Below are 26929 nucleotides of genomic sequence, written 5' to 3'. Positions count from 1 at the left end.
ATGCAAACCGGAGAAACGAGAGGGTTTATTTTGTCCTTTCCTCTCACATTCACCCTTTCTTCTCCAAATCGCTTGAATGTGTGAATAAACAAAAATGAATATACGAAACAGAATATCTCCTGTCAAGAAGTGCAAGTGAATCATTCTTCTTGAATGTTCAAATTGACATTCACATTTACCAATGTAATATCATATATATATATATATATATATATATATATATATATATATATATACGTATACCCTTGTGTGTATGTTCTGCTTCAGAAACGGATTTTTAATCTAACATCTCATCGCATCCTGGTCGCTGATGAAGAATGCGATGACTAACCTGTTTGGTGTCTTGTTTCTAAAACATGCGCTTTCCTCGCCGGGATAAAGCGTTTTAATGCCATTTTAGGTTTTAATCTCATATATATATATGTATATACATATATATATATATATATACATACATACACATACATACATACATACACGCACAACATACTGCCTTCTGTCAATGTTCATGTAAACACATGTACCAATTTAATGTTCAAAGCACACTACTTCAGTCAATACGTCCACAAAAACACATAAGATGTGAAATCTTTGACATAAAAATCCTCAACTTCCCATCCCCCTAGCACATCCAAAAATGTATTTGTGTATTTCATTCAATCTGCCCTTTATATACACCTCACCATAACATTCTTTCTCTTTTCCCCTTTAAACCCAACTATTCCTTAATCCTACCCCATTCCATACCTCCTCCCCCCGAGGGGGGAAAAAACCCACCAAAACATCATACACACAGACACACAAACATCATACACACAGACAGACACACACATGCACACACACACACATACACACACATATATATTCTTGTGTATTTCATCATTGTTTATCCTTTCAAAAATATGTGGACTTACACAAGGCAATTACCAAGGCAATTTCCAAATTTTGAACTAAGATTTTGATGTTGACATTGGCAATTAATTTGCCGACTTGCTTCAACCCTAATCCCACCGGGTTTTTGAGGGACTTGAAACTACCGGGGGGGGGGGGGGGGGCTTTTTAGCCCCCCCCCCCTTCAAATCTCGGTTGTGAATAGCGCGATCCTCATGAAAATTTGCACTACGGTAGAGGTTAATGGGTAATCTACAAGACTGTACAGTTAGATTTTTCAAATTTTAATTTGTCTTTTATAATAATTAATCTATGCAAAAATATTCTTTTTTTTTGCCTATAAATCAAAAAATGAAACTCCAAGACTTCTAATTTTTAGTGAACATATTCTTTTCAATATCCTCAACAATAATATTGAAGCAAAAATTCGGCTTCATAATCATTTCTCATGTATTCTATTATTTAATTGATGTATTTTCTGTTTTACTTTTTGTTTTTGTTTTTTTTTCATCAAAATTTGTCGCAGAAACTTTTTAAAGCATAATCAGGCTAAAATAAATCATTATCAGGCATTGAAAGCAAAAATATCTATTTTATATAAATTAATTGCAAAAACACAATTTACTTGGATTTGTACACAAAATCATGGTTTTGAGCACTTTTTGGGTCGACGAATTTTTTTCTAAGGGGCGTGGCTTCAAAACGGTATGCCCGGGAGCAACAAATTTGGTCTCAAAAGTTGCGTTATACTTGAAAGAAAAAAGTTGTAAAATATCGCGGCAAGAGCATCACACGTTGCGGAATAATCACGCGAAACGTGGGGGGGGGGGAATAGGGTTAATTATAGGCAGAATTTTATCTACATAACAAATAAATAAGTGTAGACCTCACATGAAGGTGAAAGGGTATACCATTTACACGTATGTACACACATAACTCCTATTAAGTTCTTTGTGATGCGACTAACACAAGAGATTGAGAAACCCCAGATCATTAAAAAAAAAAAAGAAAAGGAGAAGTTAATTATGGTAAATTGTGCTTCGGCAAATGATACTGGTAACAGCACTGTTGTCTTTTGTTGGTTTGTTTCATTCATTGTTCGTTATTGTTTAACATGCTTGTAGTACACTGTATGCACAGCTACTGTGCAGTTGTGCAAATGAAAGTTCCACGTCGTCAATTGGTGCTTTAAAATGGCCACGAGTATACAGACTGGAGTACTTACACGTGTAGCTAATATTTACCATGGTCAACAAACTACAATATTCAGTAAAATAGAACAAATATACACAGCAAAACAGGCATAATACAGTCGTGGCAAGTTAGGGGACTAAAAACCTTGTTAAACACTCTACTGCATTCACAAGGGAGCAAATTCTTTCATTAGAGCCCCTGGACTTTTCTGTAGAGTGATAAGCACATAAGATCTCAAACAAACCACACATAGTAGTACATGTATAAACACACACCAGTCACTTTTTGTACTATATTTCACCTTTAATTTCGCAAACACGATGTAAGAAAATAGGCAGCGGGAAACATAATACATGTAATAATAATAATAGTAGTAATAATAATAATAATAATAATAATAATAATAATAATAATAATAGTAATAGTAATAATAATAATAATAATAATAATGATAATAATAATAATAATAATAATAATAATAATAATAATAATAATAATAACAATAATAATAATAATAATAATAATAATAATAATAATAATAATAATAATAAAATAATAATAATAATTGTAATAATCAAATACTAATAAAACAAAGCAAACATAGAAATTCTCTATCCATACACAAGATGTGTACTTCATCACAGTATCTTGAATATGAGATAATTTATTATAACAAGTCACGTGTAAAATGTTTGAATGGTGACTAGAAATATCTGCTACATTATCATTTTTAATATCTTCTCTATGGCTACATATCGCCATCTTCATAGCTTTGCAAAAATAATTTTTGTAAGTAATTGCACATAATCATAATAACAACATTTCTTTTTCCTTTCCGCAGATGCTCTATTAGTGAAGATGACAGACTTTTTCACAGGCCTACCTATTTTCGTCCTAATGTCAGTGTTCATAACTGATTGTAACAGAATGACTTGTGTTAACCCTCACGTAGGAGGGGGGGGGGGACTGTGAGGCCCCCCACCCCCCCTCGACGTTCCGCGCAATGTATCGCTATCGCGAAAAGCTATTGCCGCGGCATTTCATGACTTTATTCTTTTGAGTCTCTTGCATCTTTTGACACCAAATTTGCGATGCCCGGGCGCACGGTTCCGAAGTTGCGCATAAATATGTACATGTATGTCAAACCAAAAATTGCTCAAAAACGTGAATTTGTGTACAATTTCAATGCAAACTTGTGCTTACAGGCAAATTTCATAAAAGCATGATTATTTTAGGGTTTTATTGATTAAAAGCAATAACATATTTTCTTGTTCGTAACAATGCCATGGACAAATTTCATAGAAAAACAATGGAAAACATAAAGTCCCCAAAACAAAGAAATACATAAAGAAATTAAAAAACAATAAAATACATAAGATTTTTTTTTCTGATGGCTCAATTTCTTTCTCTTATATTTGCTAAGGACACTAAAAAGAATTTTTACACAAAAAATGTGCCTGTTTTGAGCTTTATTTAGTGATTTATACCAAACTGTCTGATTTCATGCATCATTCTGCATTAATTAGCATAATTTAGCATAACTGATTTTTTTTTTTTAAATTAACTTCATGGTACTTTAGATTACATCATAGGCAAGGTGTGTGCCAATTTTTGTTGCGATCGCGCGGTCGACGGCCAAGATCTGGAGGGGGGGCCTGGGAGGCCAGATATGCAATGAGCAATATTTGAGAGAAAATTCCAAGCCTTGCAGTAATGCAGATTTTATGACAAAGCTATGATTATTTTTCTTGCAAATGGCCAATAGTTACCTTATTGCCCAGGCCTGGGAGGCATGACTTTTGAATACACAACCACAACAGAAAATAAGAATTTACATGGCATACTAGAAAATATCCCAATGGAACACTGCTACTCAATCACAAGGCAACGTAAGCTTCATGTATGAGGAATGGCATGGTGAGTGAAGCTTTCACTGTATTTCGGGTTTGGCAATTCATTGATCGAATTAGGTGGGTTTGTGCATTTGAGCAAAATATGCAAATTATTCAAATTCATGAATTTCTCCCATCGAGGTGTTTTTATTGCAACTGTAGACAAATTGCCCTACATCAACGTAAATAACGTTGCCCTACATCAACGTAAATAAGCACTGAATTGATCAGTGTTTACAAGTAGCCACGATGAAATCATGGGCGTACATACTCGGGCAGGATTCGAACCTACGACTACGAATTTGTCAATCAGTTGCAATAAAAACACCTCGACAGAAGAATTTCATGAATTTGAATAATTACGCCATAGCCGCTGCATGCTAAAAGGATTAGAACCAACACTTGCTATCAAGCGGAAGCTCGGTGGTCTAGTGGAGATGACACCTGTCCAGAGATCAGGAGGTTGTACAATAGGTTCAAATCCTGCTCCAGTACTAGTACATATGTATGTATGTATGCCCATGATTTTTTTATCATGGCTACTACTAAAACACTGATCAATTCAGTGCCCATTTACATCGATGTAGGGCAATCAATTGCAATAAAATATGCGAACTTGGCATGCAGTTGAACGGGTTGGGCATGTGAATGTGGAACTTAAAGAGTTCAAACAAACAGAAATAACAACTACATGATGCAACTTGAGACTCTAAAAAGTTTTGTTTGTGAGTGGGAAGGAGGTACCTCTCGATCCAGATGGACTAACATGTTTCAAGGATCTATCTATGGTCAAAACACAGAAGATATCATAGCTAGTGAGATTTACGGCTACAAAAATGAGAATCACCTATGCAAAACACACCACAAATGCTGTGGGCGTTTGCAGTAGGATGTAATTCTAAATTGTGAAATCATTTTGGCTGCCCACATCTGCACTCTCTGATCTCCCCCAAATAGGTAACAAGCAGGAACCCAACATCAACCATGGCACCTTCTTGATCACAGCACCGCACAACCATTATTGCGGCAGCTGAAGTCTAACAGATTGTGCCCATCTCAAAGACCTGATTTCTTTCCGCTCCTCTACTTTAACCCCAGACAGGCTTAAATCAATGCTTAAAACTCACTTCCTCAACAATCATATAGAATATAATGTAATAATACAAAATATATTTTCTTCTATTTTTGCTACATACATATCACAATGTTACTTTGTAACAATATTCTGCATCGCAATTCAATTTTGCTGTTCTGTATCAATGAGTTAGGAAACATCTGTACAAAGCAAGACATCAGTTATTTATCATCATATAATGAAATGGTGTGCAATGTGGTAGCAGGATTCGCAGGGACTTAGAAGAACCTGACAGGGACCGCGACGTGAACGCTCCTACTATCACATGCAAGTCAATCCAACTGAGTCACTCCCTGCAGGTTCCAAACAGCCAGGGATCACCTGGTGTAGTTTGAACAGATTAAGATCGCACATGGGGAAGTGCAAGGCAAACATGCTTAAGTGGGGGTACACTGATAGCTCTGCAGAATGTGAGTGTGGGCAGGGCAGCCAGACTATGCCTCATCTTCTGAGCTGCAATACAATGTTACAACCTTGCACCGAGAGGGACCTGGCAGTGGCGAATGACATGGCTCTTACATGCGCTAGACATTGGTAAATGGTTGTGTGATGACACGAGATGATGATGATCATCATATAATTACCATTGTCAGTCTCCTGCCCTTATTCAGGACTCACCTACCACTGATGCCTTTTGCTGGAGACTTACAGACATGCATCCTTTATAATAGTAATAAAAAAAAAAAAAAAAAAAAAAAACTCCATTAAATATGAAGGCCTATGCACAGAACTTAAATGTGCATGCACAATTTACTGTTACATAATGAATAGTAATTTGCCGTGATGCCTTTGTGTATTCATGACTTTGGTGATGTTAATCGTATTACAATGCATTTAGAAATATCAGTAAAAATATAAATGGCTTAAAAACATTTTGTGAGAAGTACTATATGAATTCATCAGGATCATTGTCATTCAATGAATGCCTCTCTCATGGTGTGGATGAAGAGTCCTGACAAGTCATACAAATATTTTCTATTGTCGCTGGAGCATTGAACACGAAGCGGCCATGTAGTCTCCTGTCCCTTCGAGAACTGGTGAGGGCGTGCTTTATGGCAAAGAACGCAGAAGCTCCAAGGAAGAACGCTGGCTCGCCTATACCCTGTGTGAGAGAAAATTGGAAGTTGTCTGTGAAAATACCCAATGAATCATATCTAACACCATGGAAGAGAATGAATGAACTTGAGCAGTAAAAATACTATACTTTGTGCGGCTTGCAATGAAACCATCCTCTGCCACCAGCTGTCGCTGGATGATAGATCAGTATGTACGCATCACAACTCTGCATCATGGAATAATTTCAGTGGCAAAATCAACATCAGTGGTTTGTGAATGTTTGATGTAAGTATTCTTTAAATAGCTAAAGGGCAGGAAAGGGTGCTAATGTGTAAGCTATGATGGCTTACATAAGCATTGGAGGAGGGTATACCAGTAGATTATGGACCTTTACTCTAGTCATTTAACTCTTTGTGTACCATGGTGTAAAGCGCATGTGTGCCATATTATTCTGAGATGGCAGCTCATGAATGCTTTGAAAAAAAAAATGCTGTTTGAAAAAAAAAAAAAAATGCTGTTTTTCAAAGATATATAAGTTTTTATAGGAACACTTATGCTGGAAATGCAGTACAGCAAATTATAGAGGAAATTGCAAGCTTTAATGCAATGAAGATTGTATGACAAAGCTACGGCTATTTCTCTTGGAAATGGCCAGAATTCAAAATAAATCAGTTATTACATGGATGTTCGGTCAATCAAAATATGCCAAGTTCACAAGCCGTTCATGAATTGGGTGTGCAAACATGGTACAGAAAGAGTTAAAAAAAAAAAACAAAAAAAAAAAACACACACACAAAAAAAAACACACACACACAAAAAAACATAATACGTGTAGACCCAGCAAAAGACTAGTATGTATAATGAGGTGTTACTTGGTGTGAGCCCAGCAGATGCTTCTGCAGAAACTTGTTGTTCACTAAGGGCACATTATTCACTTATCAGGCAGACCTGTAGATGCGGACCTACGAGGGCAAGTCTGAGCACAGACAAATAACTGAAAATTCAGGAGATACGGACATTTTTTTGAACAGGCTATTCAGCCAATATTCTCACTCTTCCTAGATATTGCATGAAGTACCCATGGTTGTAAATGATATGAATTAACTTTAATCTGCCTGCCAGATATATATTACAATTTTCAACAGGGTCAGTTCTCATGGTCACAATCCGTAAATTTTGTGGCTAGTGGAGTGAAAACATACCCACAGTAGGCATTTTCTTGACACAAAAATTACATCGTATCTCCTTTTCTTCCTTAATTGGCATGTAATTCCATGAAATATGGTCCATTTTTACATTTCTGATAGCCACAAGAAATTGTCACTGATAACTAAGAGAAGTTAATGTTAGATCGAGGATTCTGAACACCAATGCCATGCATTGTGTAGTGTGTCGTGTGCATCACCACATAGATTTCATACACTGTCTGCTTGCGTGCAGTGTAAGCTCGAGCTTTGCACATGCACTGGGCAGGTGAGCTGTTTGTTTTCACTTTAGCTATAGGCCCTATTGGAAGTGATGTGTACCCAGCCATGAGATTCAAGAATACAAATTAATAATGGCTCATCCCATTCCTGTAAACAATAGGCTATGTATACATGATTACAATGGATGAGTTTGTTTGTCAGGTTGCATCCTTTTCTCTGTCTTACAAGAGAACCCACCTTTGAGGAGTAAAGAGTGTCTTCAAGAATCTTGCGGTTCCTCAGGAGTGTAACATTGAACTGCTTGGGCACATCCCTGGCTGTTGGGATCTTGTAAAGGCTGGGGCCGAGATTTATGAGGGCGCCCTCGCTCGTGAACTTTTTCTCCTCCATGGTAAAATAGCCATAACCCTGGACAAAACCGCCTTCAATCTGTGAACCACCAAGCCAAAGAGCAATATACCTTTATTTTTTTTTTTTCTTTTCAACTTTATCTCACATGGTGAAGTAGCCGTAACCCTTGACAAAACCGCCTTCAATCTGTGAACCACCAAGCCAAAGAGCAATATACCCTAGATCTTTTGAACTTAATTTCACTTATAAAGCTACGCCATTAAGCTATTGCATTGTCTTCACACTGCCTGCCATGCATGGAATCTTGGGAGAAAGACATGTTGAGGAAATGTGTGGGGATAAAAGCTGAGATTGATAGTAGTCCACTACAGCTTGTAAAGGGCTACGTGTAATCTCTATAAACTCTTAACCCAAAATATGAATAAAAACCATCAAATTATGATGCTGAAATTATGAATTTTGACAGGGGCAGATCTATTTTTTTGCTAGGGAGTGGGGTGGTGATGAGGTTTGCTGCCTATTCTCTCCCAAAACTGGTTGGCAACCCCCCCCCCCCCCAAAAAAAAAAAAAAAAAAAAAAAAAAAAGTCTTCACATTTTTTGCTGCTACTTCTCTCTCTCCAAATCCGCTTTAAAAGCAACAGGTCTTTGCTGGATTTTACACAATCACGCAACTGCACAACCACACACCAACCTGTCCGATGTCAATGGTCGGGTTGATGCTCTTTCCGACGTCCATCACGATGTCAGTGGACAGTAGCTGGTGCTGGCCGGTCAAGATGTCCACCTCCACCTCAGAGATGCCAACCCCAGTGGTACTGTACAGGTAGAAGCTTCCCTTCATTGTACCATAATCAAACGTTCCACCAGGCCTTCTGCAGATTCAATATTGCATAAATCCTTAAACTCACAGACAACGTATTCATAATTTTACCAAAAAAAGTAAGTATTAAACAGATCCAGCCTTGGCAATTGAAGAGTTATGACATCAAAAAGATTATCTAAAGATGTTTTATTTAAAAGAGAGAGAAAACAGTAAAAGAGGTCACATTTCTTTACAATACTAATAACCCTATACGTCCTAGAGAACCACATAATAAACAGGGTGATCAACTCTCTTGCCTTCTGACAGAAATGAATAACACATTTATGCACATTGCTTTTTTTTTGGGGGGGGGGGGGTGGGTGGAGGAGGGGATGGGGTGTTTGGGGTTTGGGGATGAATGTTGGTTTTTTGGCTGGGTGTGAAAGGATGGATAGTATGAGTTTGTCTAATCCATCTGGAATTTTTGGTATCACCAATGCGCAAAAAGCTGCTGTGCATGCTGCAGATCCCTGTCACAGATGCACTGTGGGATTTCTCTGTCGTTTCTGGTTGGTTTGGGCGTGTCTCAGTTCCCATGCAACGCATCTTCCGTCTGCTTTTCTTTCACTGCTACTTTTTTCTCCAGTTAGAATTAAGCTAAAAAAGAGTTTAAAACTTCAAAATTTCACTGATTTGCAGTCACTAGAGTCATGGTTCATTGCTGCAAGATTTCAATGTGATGGTCACATGATGAAAAGCGAATTACAGCAAGAAATCTTCAACAAAAAATATCCCCTCCATAAAGACGGAACGTGACCTGCGTGCACATGCAGCCAAAACCGGGACAAGTTTGTCCCTTGACGTATCCCATCGTGCATCTAAAGCGATGCTCACCATGAGGCACCAAGGTATTGGCAATACCAAGAATGGGGGGGGGGGGGGGGAGGGTTGAGCCAGCTGGCTAAATTTGTTTTTCTAAGATTGATGATCTACATACATTAATGTAAATGATCAATTTCTGATGTGGCAACAGCTGGAAAACATGAAATCAATCCCTCATGGACCTTCACCACATCTCCTGATGCAAAAGCCTATTAAAGTGTGAATTAAAAAAAAGAAAAGTGAAAGAGAGACAGCCTTTATAGTATTGTCTGTCACTGCAGGGCGGTGAGTTGGCTCAGTCGGTAGCGCGTCTGTCTCACGATCATGCGGACCGGGTTCTAACTCGAGTCTGGACTGAGCAATGTTGTGCGTAAGCATACTGTCCCCTCTAGCAAGAGGCAAAACACTCTGTCCCTCGGACAGGACATAAAATGGAGGTCCCATGTATGAGATCCCGCTTCATTCATTCATCGTAAAGAGCAGGGTGTTTAACCCGGTGAAGTGGTCCCACCTCAAATCCAACTGGACCCCATGGAAGACCAGCTGAACATAGCTGAATATGGGCTATCCAGCCATCTTCTCAGATGGAAAATGAACAAACAAACTGCAGATGAGCGCATACAATTATCTCTTTGACTTCCTCTTGTTTACTGTGTCTGAGTCTACGTAGCATCATGCATGTGTACTTACTTATAAAATCCTGTTGCTGACAGGCTGATACGATCTGTATAAGCAGCCTGGACCTGTGACAAAAGACAGAGTTAAAGACAAATAAAATTTCCATTGCATTTCAGAAGTGGGTACTAGCAATACATTTTATATCCATCATTTTCTGTCACAGTAGATCCATGTGACTTAACCCTAAAAAGACTGGGGGGCCTAAAAGGCCCCCCCCCCCTCGACATTTCGCGCGATTACTCTGCAACACGCAATGCTCTCGCCGCGATGCTCTATGACTTTTTTCTTTTGAGTTTCCCGCACATTTTGACACCAAATTTGTGACGCCCGGGGGTACGGTTCTGAAGTTATATAACTTTTTGTACATGCACGTGAGGCCGAAAATGGCTCAAAAATGTGATTTTGTGTATAAAGTCAATGCAAATTGAGTTTTTTCACATGGCTCATATTAATATGCTTATTTTTACTCTCAATGGCTAAAATTAATTTGTTTTAGCAGTATTATGCTTCAAAAAGTGTCTGCCACAAATTTTGTTAAAAAAACAACAAAAACAAAAGGTCGAAAAACAAAGAAATACATAAGAAATTCATAAAACAATAAAATAGATAAGAAATTAATTTTGATACCGAATTTTTTTTCAAGTACATTTGCTAAGAATGCCACTAAGAATAATTAGACCAAAAATGAGCACTTTTGGAACTTTATTTACTGATTTAGATCAAAGAGTCTGATTTCTCGCATAAATTAGCATAATTAATCAAAATAAACTAAAAGAAGACTATTTTGTAAAATTTGAATATACGATCTTGTAGATTACATCGCACACTACCATTGTGCAAATTTTCGCGGCGATCTCGCGATCCACCGCCGAGATCTTAAGGGGGGGGGGGGGGCCCTTTAGGCCCCCCCCCCCCCCCAGTCTTTCGAGCTACCAAAATAGCCCAGTCTTTTTAAATCACAGCAGTTGAGAAAAGAAAAGTCAAGAGGCATTTCTGACTGAAACTGACTTTATGTTACTGAATCTGAAACTTACCTGTTCATGAAATATTTTTATTCTCCATTCATTCAAATAATTTTGAAATATAATATATTTCACAGAAATTATGTTTATGTTTGCATACCTGTCAACCCTGAAAAACCAAACAAACAAAGAAAAATTATTAAAAAATCTGAACTTTCAAATATTTAATACTTTACCATTAACAGATATTTCAAAAAAACTCAGAACGCACTGAAATTAATGCATTTTCTTTCAGTGAAAAATTTGAATATTCAGATTAAAACTGAATAGTTGGCTGGTATAATTTTGTCTCATAGAGACTGACATTACAGACACCTCTACTGCAGGAAGGAAAATACTTTCACTTTTCATGACTAATCAAAGGAAAGGAGAGAGATAAAACATCAACACATTCTAACAACCTGTTTGCTTAGAAATGGAGAGACGTACCCACTCTTCCCAGCTTCCCTTGGGGTTAGATGCACGGAACGGCTCCAGGCGTTCAAGAAGAGTCTCGCACGCTGCCTGTCGATCATGCAATCATACAAGTTGCATTATGGAAAGAGGGAATGGGCATTTCAAGAGACAGAGAGCAATATTTCCTTACAGATAGTCTGATGACGGGATTGCTTCTGGGCCCAGTTCAACAAATGTCCAAAAAGTCACAATTTTTCTTTGCTTTGAACTCGGTGAAATGGTCAGCTCATCATGGAAATCAGTCTGGAAAAACACAACCAAGACGGGAATCGCTTTTATACAAATCTTACAAAATTCTGCATATCGTCGCTGGGGCAACAAGACCTCGTATCTACAAAATGTCAAATGTTCAGGAGAGCCAAAAAACATGGCGGCCAAAGCACTGTAGTGAATGGGATAGCCTTTCCTTTGACATGCCCTGGTGGCTTCATTTTTGGAGTGAGACAGTTGAGATTTGGACAGGACATCACTTAACCCATTATTTGACCATTAATCCAAAAAAGTCATTTTCACCAAAATTGCAGATACAAGGTAATGTCACCCCAGCGACGATATGCAAATATATTCACACCTGGCAGTGTAAATCATATTCCATCCTAAATATATGCATTGCAACACTCTACAGTAAACCTGTACAAACGTGATCACAGATCACAGCTCAGTTAGTGTCCTCTATTACATGATGGTTGACACACAAAACATAATGGAAATCAAGCTATCAATAACCGCTATCAACTACTGTTTGACTTTCTAGTATCTATTTTCCAGCAAAAAGTATTCTTCACTATAAAGCCAAATGCAACGTTCTCTCTTGAGAATTACTCATCTCATCGCTTTACACCTCTATGTGACTAAATCTTTTAAATCTGACCTTGTGCTGTTTTTTAATCCTTCTACAATGATTAGACTTTTTCGTTCGCAGAAGAAAGCTGTAAGAATAGTATGGGTGCGTTTGAGCGCGCTAAAGCGAACCAAAGCGAACTGAACTAAAGCGTACCGTACCGTACCATGCCAATTTTGGAGCGTTCGAGCGCTCTGTGGAGAAAGCGTACTCACGAGTTATTTTTAGAAAGGTCACGCTTGTTTGTAGCAAGAATGTCATTCACCCCTGGCGCTTGAACTACTTACAGCTGTCCAGAACAAAGAGAATGATGTTTTTGCATTGTGACGTATGCGCATGATACGCGCATGCTTTACAACGAACTTTTGGTACGCTTTGGTACGCTTTTGGGGCACATCGGGAAGTGGTCCACTTTTGGCTCGGTACAGTACGGTACGGTACACTTTAGGAGCGTTCGAATGCTCCTCTGGCGCGGGTACGGTACGGTACAGTTCGCTTTAGGAGAGCGCTCGAACGCACCCTATGTCACGCCAATTATCTTGCTTCAACAAAACCGCTTTTTATGAAATGTAATGTTTTCGATATTTATAATATTGGTGTTTTAAAAATTGCATTCCTTCAAGTCTTTCTTCTTTGTTTCAGTTAAATAGTGCTATTCACTCGTATTGTTTGAGAAATCCTCAAAATTATCATTTACCTCTAATTCAAACTAATTTTGGCTTATATTCTGTCTTATATAGAGAACCACAAATCTGGAATACGTGTAGCTTGCCCAATGAAATTAAAACGAGTCTATCTTTAAATGCTTTGAACCCTAACTTACCTGGAGGGGGGGCCATAATGCCCCCCCCCTCCCCCCGACGAATTCCGCGACCATCCCGGCGCGCAAATTTTTTTGACCGCGCCGCTCGCTGACTTTTTACTTTCAAGTCTTGCGCAACTTTTAAGACCAAATTTGTCGCGCCCGGGCATACATTTCCGAAGCCACGCCCCTTCAAAAAATTCTCATCAACCCCAAAATTGCTCAAAAACCTGATTTTGTGTACAAAGTTAATACAAATTGTGTTTTTTCAATTAATTCATATAAAGATTCATATTTTTAATTTTAATGGCTGAAATCAATCTATTTTAGTATAATTATGTTTCAAAAAATGTGTATGACAAATTCTGCTGAAAAAACAAAAACAAAAGTTCGAAAAAACAAAGAAATACATAAAAAAATTTATAAAACTATAAAAAACATAAGAAATTAATTTTGATACTGATTTTTTTTTTTTTTTACGCACAAATGTTTGGAATGTCACTAGGAATATTTACACCAAAAATCAACATTCCATAAAGAAAGCTTTTATAAGCCAATTACAGATGAAAACCAGGTTTTTGCATATATTTGCATAAGTAATTAATTTAAAATAGAAAATGCAAATTTTTTGAAAATTTAACTTAACAGTTTTGTAGATTATATCCGGCTTTATATTCACACAAAATTTTGCGGCGATCGCGTGATCAACGGCTGAGATCTGAAGGGGGGGGGGGGGGGGGGCCATAATGCCCCCCCCCCCCCCCACCAAGAGCAAATCACAATAAAATTACAATACAATCCTCCTGTAAAATGTTGCTATGCAGCGTGAACATACAAATGTTCCGTCTCAAATAAGAACGTCCCTCGGAATGTGTGATAGTATGTTCATACTCTGGCTGCAAGAGCATGCAAATGGGTGTTCCTGCCATAAGAGTCAATCCCCCAAATGTAATCCCATGTATTACCTTGACAGCTCCTCCATACAGATCAGTGCCACTGCTACCTCCAGTCCCTGTTGGGTTCGGGACCTTGTCTGTTGCTGAGGCACTCGTAGAAATCCTTTTTACTGGAATCCCTAACACTTTGCTCGCAACCTGACGAAAATTGTATGGAAAAGTAAAACAAGAAAAACTGTACCATCACAATCATTCAGTTTCAGCTACTCATGTCTACTGTAATCCTAGTCATCTTCATTCTTGTGTATCAAAAATCAAGAAGCACTGAACAAGCATACAGTTTCATGTATCCATATGTCAAATCTTTACACACAATCACCATTTCCAAATTTGAAAGGTTCGCGTATGCTTGACTTCAAGGGGAAGACTTGTTTGCAAATTTGGCCAGTGACCATTCAGAGCAAAGCATTTAGAAGCCATGTTTTTATTCATTTATTACATGTAATATATAATTTTTTTCCCCTTCTTCTTCTTCTTCTTCTTCTTTAACAGCTCCTAATATCTGTACATTGCAAGTCTGCATTGAATGTGTTCAATAATTTGTACTGTAGAAGAAATGGCTAGAATGATTGTTCAGGCAAAACATTTTCTTTTGCAACTGATTGACAAATTGCCCTACATCGATATAAGTCTAGGGCAATTTGTAAATCAGTTGCAATTAAAACACCTCGACAGAAAAAATTTCATGAATTTGAATACGATTTTCTTTGTTTGAGTGAAAAAAGAGCAAAGAGAAATACATTCTTTGGAGCAGCATTCTTGCAATACACACTAATGCTCTGATTCCCCAAAAGGCTAGGGAGAGGAACCATCAAGACATGTTGAAAGACAAACTGGTCAAATCATTGCAAACTGCTTGACAGAATTACACAACTGCAATAGCAGTGAATCATGTAAATTCTTATTGACGTCCGATAACTAAAGCAAGTAGATTTATGCATCTAAGATATTTTGCATCATTTTCAGACTGCCTACGGACTAGCACTGAAAGATTAAATAATAATGTCATAAAGCAAAGCTTTTGCAGGACCTAATTTTCCTTACCAATTTAACCCTATTTTAACTGGGCTATTTGAGACCAAGTTTTCACTGAAGGGGGGGGGGGGGTCAATTTGACCCTCCTTTCAGATCTCAGCCGCTGATCATGTGATTGCTGCAAAATTTTACCCAAACATAGTCAGATGTCAACTACAAGATTATACAGTTATACAAGAGAAAAATATTGATTTTCTATTAATTAATTCATTATGCAAATTTATGCATGAAATCATATTTTCACCTGTAACTCCATTAAAAAGGCTGAAGGATTGTCTATTTTTTGTGTCAGAATTCCTCAAATAATTTTCTTGCACAGAAATGACCCAATCCCAATCTAATTTCTTTTGTTTCTTATTGTTTCATTAATTTCTTACGCATTTTATTGTTTTTGGCCTTTTGTTTTCTTTCTTTTTTTTTTTGCCAAAATTTGTTGCAGACATTTTTTCAAACTTATCTGCAACAGAATTAATTAATTTCAATGATTAAAAGTTGAAATAATCTAACTCATATCAATTTAACATAAAAACACAATTTGCATTGGATTTGTACACAAAATTACAAATTTAAGCTGTTTTCGGGTTGACATGCATATGCAAAACATTACATAACTTCAGAACGGTGTACCTGGACGTCCCAAATTTGGTCTCAAAATATGCGGGAGACTTCAAAGAAAAAAAGTCATGCAATGGCGCAGCAAAATCTTTGCGTGTTGCTGAATCATCACGCGAAATGTCGAGGGAGGGGGGTCGATTTGCCCCCCCCCCCCCCAAGTCAGAGTAGGGTTACGACACATGCCAGCACAGGTAATATCATCGGCATGATAAAAACCTGGCAAGTTCTGCATGTGTAATATTAAAACAATCCTGACACTAGTAAAATACAATCCCTAATCATTCCAGAAGGAAATAATGCCTCCGGCGACACTTCGTGGTGGAGGCATAAAAAAACAAACAAACAAACAAACAAACAATGAAATACCAGAAATCATTTACATGAGAGCAAACTGTAATTGCTTGCAATCATGCACAAACCATATTCAGGAATCACAAATGATGACCACAATGTGAAAGGATAAAAAAAAAAAATATAACAGCAAAAAAGATGGTGGTGCTGTTAATTAAGAATAAAATTTAATCTTTACCTGAACCACCTTGGTATTGAGTCCCTGTCCCATCTCAATACCCCCATGGTTAACTAGCACTGATCCATCCGTGTAGATGTGTACCAGGGCAGCTCCCTGGAAGATTGGAGAGGACAAAGTCAAAAAACATTTTCATGTTTTGCTCTCTTAATTCAATAATTATTTTTCAGTCTACAGCCCCTTGTTTAGGTTCCCTAATACTGAGAACATTTGCTATCTACTCTGCTTGCTTGTTCTTTGCTAGGCTATGAGTTATTTTCTACACACAATATATGCATCAGACCCTGCATCACAAAACCAACAAAAAGTCGCCAGACATGGATTTTTAGTTAAGAGCAGATTCTGAAAGAGCAGACTCTAAGCTTTAAAATGAGGTATAACTCAATCCAAATGGACTCCCCTAACCTACCAAAATACTGGAGAGAAAGCACACGCTCTGGTAAAGTGTGAGCTGAGAAAAGAGGCTCTGAAGTACCACAGGGTCTATTCAAGCACTTAATCTTTCACCAAGCCGCACTAGCTGTGCGATGAAAGGGATGAAACACAGGATGTAAACCACTGGAGCAACAACAATGAAGGGATTATCAGATTAGGCTGAAATTGAGCATGTTCTATCAACACATTCTGTCCATAATTGATGCCAACTTACAAAGCAGTAGAATTATCCTTTCAAAAGTTATTAGACTTGAAAGTGAAGAGTGTACAAAGGATTTCAAGAAATGAAAAGGGGCCTCTAATACATACCTGGTCATTCTATACTCTCCAAAAAAGGGGTTGTAGAAAAACTGAAAGCACACTTTCCCATTTGTGTTATGATCCCAAACTAAAGAATAATGTAGGAGCAAGATAGCTCTTTCAGAAAATATGAAAAACTCAAGATTGACATAGTTGACCCATTTCACCTGTTTTGAGTCCTCACGTAAAATCAAGGGGTGCGACTTTTTGTAGGTTTTGTGGTGCACGGTCACATATATTTAAAAAAGAATGATTATTTCCACATTTCATGTAGCATTATGTTCTTGTACACCTGTAACTATCTGTATCATCGATGCCATAAGTTTTGAAATGCCCCTCATTATTTCATTTTCTTAACTACCACCTATTCTCGCACTTGATAGAGTAAGATTTCTTCAGATTATTCCAAATTAACCCTATTCTAACTGGGCTATTTGAGACCAAGTTTTTACTGGGGGGGGGGGGGGGGGGTCAATTTGACCCCCCCCTTCAGATCTCGGCCGCCGATCGCGCGAACGCCGCAAAATTTTGCCTGAACATAGAGCCGGATGTCAACTACAAGATTACATGATCATACAATAAAAAAATTTTGATTTCATATTTTTTAATAAATTAATTATGCAAATTAACGCATGAAATCATATTTTCACCTATAACTCCATCAAAAAGACTGAAGGATTATTGAATTTTTGTGTCAGAGTTCCTCAAGACACATCAAACAATTTTCTTGTAAAAAAATAGCGCAATCAAAATCATTTTCTTTTGTTTTTTATTGTTTTGTTAATTTCTTATGTATTTTATTGTTTTTTCGATCTTTTGTTTTCTATTGTTTTTTTGCCAAAATTTGTTGGAGGCACTTTTTCAAGCTTATCTACATTAGAATTGATTTATTTCAATGGTTAAAAGTTGAAATAATCTAATTTATATCAATTAAACAAAAAACCACAGTTTGCATTGGATTTGCACATGAAATCATGAATTTGAGCGGTTTTTGGGTTGACATGCATATGCAAAACATTGCATAACTTCAGAACGGTGTACCCGGACGTCGCAAATTTGGTCTCAAAATATGCGGGAGACTCAAATGAAAAAAGTCATGAAACGACGCGGCAAAATCTTTGCGCGTTGCGGAATCGTGGCGCGAAACGTCGAGGGGGGGGGTCAATTTGACCCCCCCCCCCCAGTTAGAATAGGGTTAAATATTTCCATTATTATCAAAGCAATCAGCCAGAATATGAAGATTTGGAGTTAATATGTTTTCCACAGGTGAATGGAACAACTGGAGTTACGTGCAGGGCTGTCAACATTTACAAGACAGTAAAAAATCACCGAAGTTCCAAACAGTAATCAAGGAGAGACCGAGTATGACTTGAAAGTCAACAGGCAAAAGTAATTCTATACTGGAGAGGCCTTTACATTCTCACACCAGTTCATGAGGAGATATTTTATTTTTTATGGAATCTCCTATTGAGCCAAGAAGACTTTTGTAGTAGCTCTAGGACATGAACCCGTATGGGTCCATACCAGCTGTAAATAATAGAACCATCCAGAGAGAACATACCTGATTCATAGTGTTGTTTCCAAACATGCCGATACCATGTTTGGTGGGCAGAATTGCAATACCACGCTTCCGCCATGTGTTCTGCCTGTAAACAAAGAAAAAAAATCATCACAAGATTGTGCAACTTTTAAATGTGACATTATGACAGCAACAGCTTTCCCTTATTCAGTCGAGGACGAGTCCCAAGTATACTCAGGCAGGAGTCTATGGGAAATACGTGTTGTATCAAAATCAAACTGTCCTCAACAGGTTAAATTGTCCATCTAAAGCTATTCTTTCTTTCTTTTTTCTTCTCTTTTTATACAAGTGGTTAGGGCCACACAGGGCAGTGTCTCTGTCAATGTCTGTCGTGCAATGAAAAGATTTCAATCTATATCATATGATAAAACAGCAATGTTGTGTGTAGTCAAACTGTCCTCTCCAGGTAGATGCATAAAACTGTCCCCCGGAAACAAGGATGGAAACATGAAGGTACGTCCCATGCATGACAGAGTCAAAAACTTATGCTAACCACACTCTACTTCTTCCTGTAGAGAGCGGGGTACAAAGCTCTGTGAAGTGGTATGTCTTGAGCACATCCTGGAAACAGTGCCAATGAAGCACACCCCTTGTGATCGGCCATCAGATGACAAGCCACAAGTCAGCAAATGGTGTCAACCAGATTTCAAAAAACGGCTGTATTGAATGAATGAATCAATAGATTAATCAACCAAACAAACAAACTGAATGAAACTATGCTGCAACATGAATTAAAGACCACCGTAATTTATCCACATCAAACTCTTGACTACCCTTTCTGACAGGACACACATATGGACACGTGGGACTGAATACTGATGGTTCAACTCTACCAAACAAAAAAAAAAATCAAAGTCCTAATACACAGTACAAGGATTGACCCCTTCATGTAGGTTTTGGCTCACAACCTAAATAATAACCTACATGTACATCATAATGGAACTGCATGAGAAATCTTGATCCTACAGGGAATTAAAGGCAGTGAACAAGATAAATCACTAGCCACCTCCAAAGAATGTTTAACAAAACCCGTTTTTCAATAAAGTTTTTTGAGTAAACTTGAATTGTCCCATCTTTGTGGCTGAGAGATTTGTGTTGGTCGTGCGGGTGTACTTTCCCAGTGCTGTTGGAAGATACTACCATTTTACGCGTTCAAGTCTCTTCAGGAACAAAATATTCATATTTTTTCTGTTGATTATTTTTCTGACATTAAGAATTATTGTAAATGATGTTCAGACAAATTCACAATCAACATAACGAACGAAAATTGCAAAATAACAATACTGACAGTGACACACAGGATAGTAACTATCACAAGAATCTACGATAAAAATCAAAACCACATTGAAAAGGTACTTCTAATTAAACACATTCCTTTATCGTAATCATGATTTGCAAAAGGAAAAAGAAAATCATCAAAGAAGGGACTTTTTAAAATAAAATAAAATAATGAAGGAAAATAGGTACAGGCTAAGGAATGAAATCTGTTTCCCCTCAAAAGCATGTTTCCGCCAATGTGTTTAACTCTTCAGTAACTTTCAGTAATAAAATGGACCTGCGCTTCTACTTTTTTCGACATTACATGTAGCTTGTATAATGGTTAAACTTTGTGTTGAGATTTCAAAAACTCTGCTATAAGGATGTGTCTTAAAGGTAACGCCAATTTTAAGGAAGCTTTTATATTGATAGAATAATGTTTGTACACAGATGAACTGAGTTATAATTTCAAGGACAAAAAAAAAATCTCTGGTTTGAGTTTCTTCAGTTTGTCCCCCTCAATTGCTGATCTGTAAATTAACAAACATGTCGTAAAAAAGGAACCAGTGGGACTCGAACCTGTCATCTACTGCTTTCCGGGCAGCGACACTACCACCAGGCTGTCCCTGGTTGCCGGCAGTGACACAATGAACATGGAACAAATACCCAAGTTCCGAGATTCCGACATTGTTATGTTAAGTAGTCCAAGGCGGACAAGGCATAGGATAAATGAAAGAAAGATATTATTCAGAGGGGTGAAGGCTCAGGTTTGAGTTTCTTCAGTTTGTCTCCATCTACAAATGAAAATTTGTTAAGAACTGCTGATCTGTAGAGGGAGACAAACTGAAGAAACTCAAACCTGAGCCTTCACCCCTCTGAATAATATCTTTCCTTCAATAAAATCTCTGTTCAGTATAGGATTTTCCCCAGGAGACGTCCCCGGGGCAGTTGTCAGGTGGGAGTTGTCCTCCGGGGAAGTGGTCCTCCGGGGGAGTGGTCCTCCGGGGGAGTGGTCCTCCGGGGGAGTGGTCCTCCGGGGGAGTGGTCCTCCGGGGGAGTGGTCCTCCGGGGGAGACGTCCTCCGTGGAAGTGGTCCTCCGGGGAAGACGTCTTTCGGGGGAGTGGTCCTCTGGGGGAGATGTCCTCCAGCAGAGTGGTCCTCCGGGGGAGACGTCCTCCAGGGGAGTGGTCCTCCGGAGGAGTTGTCAGGTGGGAGTAGTTCCCGGGGGAGTAGTCCTCCGGAGGAGTTGTCCTGATACACTCTTTGGTATGTGTGAGTTAAAGAAAACTTCCACCCTATAAAACCTAACATATTCATAAAGATGGCGCCTGTGTGGCAGCATGCATCAACATCACCCTCCACTTTCATCACTCCAGTCATCGTCACTTAAAAGTATTGGATGATATTTTCTGTCCTGTGTGGTACCCTGAGGAGTACAGAACCACTCAAACACAGAAAGGATCTTTGATGTAATGTAATTTTCTCGATCCTCATTCATGCTTGGATGGTATACCTGGTGGCTTGCACACACCTGTCAGGCAGTCCTTTGTTCCACATCTCATGCAACAATAGGCCTGATTACCACAGGACTATGATTACCTACAGCAGAGAAGATATACTGACAATTGGGAGTGGTTGCCCTGTCTCTGCTGTCATTGACCCAAGTGTTATGTGTAGAATCAGCAGTTGTGGAGTGAACGTTATACCCAGCACTCGGAGAGGTTGTCGCAGTGGCCAGAATAAGCACTTCATTAGGAATCCTGTTTCAAATCCCAGTGCTCAAAGGGGATATTCTATATGTCAATGCCAAGATGGAGAGAAGTTAAATGTGAAATTTGGCATGGTCAAAGCAAGGTCTCGAATTCAGAACAAAACCTGCTCCCTTGTTGACTATGTCACGAATGAGAAATTTGATCTTTTTGTTATGGCGAGACATGGTTGAAAGATATTGATGGCTATGACCACAGGGCTGAAGTGACCCCACCAGGCTATAAGCTTTTCGATCATCCTCAGCCATCCCGACCTGGTGGTGGCATAGTCCTCTTGGCTAGAGATGGAATACAAGTAATGAAGCGTGAGCTGAAACCTTACCAATCCTTTGAATATTCAGAATGGAGCACAAGTCCAACCCACGTGAACTGTTCCAGTGCACAAATAAGCTACTTGGATGTAAACAAGATGTTCCTCTTCCTCCCAATCCTGACACTGCAGCTCTAGCGAACGACTTTGGGAGTTTCTTCAAGCAGAAAATTGAATCAATTCGCCTGAAAATTGATGAACTCACTCCAGATGGATGTCCCACTACCCTTCCCTCCACCTCCAGCTCTGTGTCTTCATGTCCTCCTGATGATATTGTGCTTGACCACTTCTGCACCTTATCGGTCACAGAGGTCAAAGCCCTTGTTGTGAGGAGTGGAAAAAAGTCTTGCCAGTGTGATCCAAAACCTTCTCAACTTGTGAGTTGTCTGGACCCACTTCTTCCAGTCTTGACAGATGTTATCAACTTATCCCTGCAGTCTGGAACATTCACTGAAGACTGGAAAGAGGCCTTTATTACACCCCTGTTACAGAGACATAGATTGGAGTGTGACTTCAAGAACTACCGTCCGATTAGCAATCTGAGCTTCCTGTCCAAACTGGTCGAGAGTGCTGTTTGTGACCAGCTTCAGCATCACATGGACAAGCATTCTCCGTTTCCTCTCTTTCAGTCTGCTTACAGAAAAAATCATAGCACTGAAACTGCTTGTTGAAAATCAAGAATGACATTCTCAACATGAACTCGCAACAAGTCACTTTACTTGTGTTGTTGGACCTGAGCTCCGCTTTTGACACTGTTGACCACAAAACTCTTCTCAGACGTTTGCACACCAAGATAGGGCTTTCCGGACATACACTGGAATAGTTTCAGTCATATCTGCTTGGTAGGAGTCAGCGAGTAACCATCTGTGGCTCTCAGTCTGAGAGGTTTGACTTGCACTGCGGTGTCCCACAAGGATCCTGTTTGGGTCCCCTCTTGTTCTCCATCTATACATCTGACCTGTTTGATGTCCTAGAAAAACATCTCCCGCGCGCCCACTGCTACGCTGATGATTCTCAACTTTACTTTTCATTCAGGCCTGATAGTAATGTTAGTGAAAGAGAAGCTGTAGAAGTGATGGAGTGCTGTCTCAGGGATATTCGAACTTGGATGGTAACAAACAGATTGCTAATCAACGATGATAAGACAGAGTTCCTCATCATTGGCACACGACAACAACTCCAAAAGATCAACATTCCTAACATCAAGATTGGCAACGCTAACATTGTTCCTGCATCTCATGTCAAGAATTTGGGTTGCATCTTCGATTCAACTTTGAACATGGATCAGCATGTCCTAATGACATGTAAGGCAGCCTTCTACCATCTGCACAACATCCGTCGAATTCACAAATATCTGGACCAGAGATTATTACTCACCATCATTCATGCCTTCATCACCAGCCGCCTCAACTACTGTAATGGTCTGCTCTACAGTGCCACTGTTACCCAGATTGAGAAATTACAGCAGGTTCAAAATGCAGTGGCCAGACTTGCCACAGGCGCATCCAAATTTTCCCACATGCAACTGGTCCTCCGTCAACTGAACTGGCTTCCCATCAGGTCCAGGATCCACTACAAGATACTTCTGCTCACTTTCAAATGTATCCATGGTCTCACCCCTCCTTACTTATCTGAACTCATAACCATCCGTCACCCATCCCGGTACACCCTCCACTCTTCACAAGGTATCACACTGAATCACCCAACTTCCAAGATGCTGGCCACACTTGGTGATAAAGTATTTTCATCTGCTGCTCCCAAACTGTGGAATCAACTACCCAAAACTCTCTGCAAACAGCAATCTCTCATCACCTTCAAAAAACCTCTAAAAACTCACTTGTTCTGTTGATATCAATAATCCACTGGTAAAGCGCATTTGAACATGTATGTTTATGGAAAATGCGCTATATATGTATCATTATTATTATTCTGTCTCTCCAATTATTCTGTATTCACGAAATATTACAGCTGTGTGGTTTTTTATTGAACTTTGAAGACAAAGGGTATCCTCCTTCGTACAAAGCTTTATGTACGTGTGTACCTCGGCACAGCTACTGACTGAGAGAGTGCAAAACAATTTCTTAATGTTTGGAATCTGATTCAAACAATTAATTATTGCCTCAGTCTACTTCTGCAAACTACACTTCTATAAACATAGGCATAGAGTGCATAAATCTAATCCCTACCAGATTGTGTAATCCCCATTATTGTAAAAAGGACCAACCAGCGAGTTTCTTGTACATGAGGGCCCGAATTCACGAAGGTGGTACAATCTTTGTCCATGGGACGCCAAGTGTCGCATGGTCTTTTTCGTTAAGAAATAAGTCATTTCATTGACGAAATGTTCATTTTGTTGACAAAATAGGCCATGCGACACTTGGCGCCCCATACAAAACTACGGTCTTTGTCCATGGTTTAACCCTATTCTGATTGACCCCCCCCCCCCAACATTTCGCGCTACAATTCCGTGATGCGCAAAGATTTTGCTGCATCATTTCATGACTTTTTTCATTGAAGTCTCCCGCATAGTTTGAGACCAAATTTACGACGTCTGGGTACACCGTTCTGAAGTTACGTAATGTTTTGCATATGCATGTCAACCCAAAAACGGCTCAAATTCATCAGGGAGGTGTTACAGAGATGGAGTAGCAACTCTTCGTAATTCATGCAAACAAATGTTTGGGTTCAAGGCGTTACAATGGGATGTCTAGCATTCCACTACGCTTTGAAGTCATGCTCGGCACCGCTCTAGTTGCAAGACGAAGTTCAGAGATGAAGAACGCATTTCACCTTTAGTTGAATTACAAGCTTTATTTCACCGCAAAATTTAAAATGAAATACTCGAATTGATTTAGAATATTGCAACTGATTGACAAATTGGCCTACATCGACGTAAATAAGCACTGAATTGATCAGTGTTTTAGTAGTAGCCATGCTAAAAAAAATCATGGGCGTACATACTCGAGCAGGATTCGAACCTACGACCTCCTGATCACCGGACAGGCGTCATCTCCACTACACCACCGAGCTTTCGCCCGAAAGCAAGTGTTGGTTCTAATCCTTATAGCATGCAGCGGGTACTGCTTTGTTATTCAAATTCATGATTTTCTTCCGTCCAGATGTGTTATTTACGTCGATGTAGGGCAATTTGTCAATCAGTTGCAATGCTTTGTTATTCAAATTCATGATTTTCTTCCGTCCAGATGTGTTATTTACGTCGATGTAGGGCAATTTGTCAATCAGTTGCAATGAAAACATCTGGACGGAAGAAAATCATGAATTTGAATGATTTAGAATAGTTTAGGAAAGAATTCAATATTATAAACATGTATTTCTAGTTTCTTCGTAATTCACAAATCGAAATGAAATGAAAATTGCGCCCTCTTATAAACCTAATATTTTTCTATAATGCGCACATTTCCGCATGTTAATTTTCTATCTTTTAATAAGGGATATTTTGATCTTTCAAATAAAGTACTCCGCTAAAGCGTGTTCCAGCGTGTTTTTAAACTACTTGCTGTTAAAATTGTGAGTTTTACACTGCATTTTGATTGGCTGCTCCAATTCAAGGTACACAAATTCATTGTTGCCATCACATTGAAAGAGAGAGCGAATTGCACTAAGAGGAAGCATTTCTAGATGTGAGAGCGCTAGTCCCGATTATTGATGCTCTCTTTTGTCAAAGCACATGGGTAACACCTGTAGTTGAATGCATAACTTGTTCGGCCGTGCCGCGCATAACTTCAAAGGAGAGCATTAGTTGTCTCTCCTTCTCTAGCACCTCCCTGAATTCATGATATTGTGTGCAAATCCAATGCAAACTGAGTTTTTTTTTTTTATTGGTATAATTAGATTGTTTCAACTTTTAACCATTGAAATTAATCAATTTTAATGTACATGAGCTTGAAAAAAAGCCTGCAACAAATTTTGGCCAAAAAACAATAGAAAACAAAAGGTCGAAAAAAAACAATAAGATACATAAGGAATTAACAAAATAATAGAAACAAAAGAAACTAATTTTGATTGTGCTTTTTTTTTACAAGAAAATTGTTGGATGTGTCTTGAGGAACTCTGACACAAAAATTTAGCAAACCTTCAGTCTGTTTAATGGAGTTATAGGTGAAAATATGATTTCATGCGTAAATTTACATAATTGATTTACTAAAAATAGAAAGCCATTATTTTTCTATATATGACCATATTATCTTGTAGTTAACATCTAGCTCTATCTTCAGGCAAAATATTGCAGCGATCTTGCCATCGGTGGCCGAGATCTGAAGGCCCCCCCCCTGTAAAAACTTGGTCTCACATAGCCCAGTTAAAATAGGGTTAAACCACCTTCATGGATTCGGGCCAAGAAGTCCAGTTTTCTTTTGTTACCTATTGAATTCCTCCACCCTCTCCAGCCGATTCTCGTAATCCATCTGTCTGAGACACGTATCCCAGCATTCCCTGAAAGATGCCATGTCCAAAGGTGTGTCTCCTTCCACCACACAGTATCCCTGTGGCCGGAAGTTCATCTCTCGTACCTTGCATTGTGAATAACAATCATGCAACAACAAAAGAAAATGAAAATAAATATTGACTATAATAATACATGAAGGCAAGAAATATATTGCAATTCTAGAAGTATCACTCCATATACAGTAGAAATGTCATACAATCATACTTCTCTTCTTTAATTATGTTTCATACATTGTTGTTATGCCACA

General features: G+C 38.7%; 1 protein-coding gene across 1 annotated transcript in view; it reads right to left on the bottom strand.

The window, feature by feature from the left end:
• Positions 1-5903: 5903 nt before the first annotated feature.
• The window catches only part of LOC140226773 (xanthine dehydrogenase/oxidase-like), a 53181-nt gene continuing 32155 nt past the window's right edge, over positions 5904-26929 (bottom strand). Inside the window, exons 24-32 of the mRNA XM_072307201.1 lie at positions 26598-26746; positions 18863-18947; positions 16567-16662; positions 14397-14525; positions 11762-11836; positions 10323-10375; positions 8640-8820; positions 7833-8024; positions 5904-6214 (exon numbers count right to left, since the gene is read on the bottom strand). Coding sequence (XP_072163302.1) covers positions 6044-6214; positions 7833-8024; positions 8640-8820; positions 10323-10375; positions 11762-11836; positions 14397-14525; positions 16567-16662; positions 18863-18947; positions 26598-26746 — 1131 coding nt within the window. The 3' untranslated portion in view covers positions 5904-6043. The remainder of the gene's footprint in view (positions 6215-7832; positions 8025-8639; positions 8821-10322; positions 10376-11761; positions 11837-14396; positions 14526-16566; positions 16663-18862; positions 18948-26597; positions 26747-26929) is intronic.

This window comes from Diadema setosum, chromosome 4 (genome assembly GCF_964275005.1).
Source record: "Diadema setosum chromosome 4, eeDiaSeto1, whole genome shotgun sequence".
Lineage (NCBI taxonomy): Eukaryota > Metazoa > Echinodermata > Echinoidea > Diadematoida > Diadematidae > Diadema > Diadema setosum.
The sequence above is the reverse complement of the archived record's forward strand: the minus strand, read 5'-3'. Positions and strand labels throughout refer to the sequence as shown.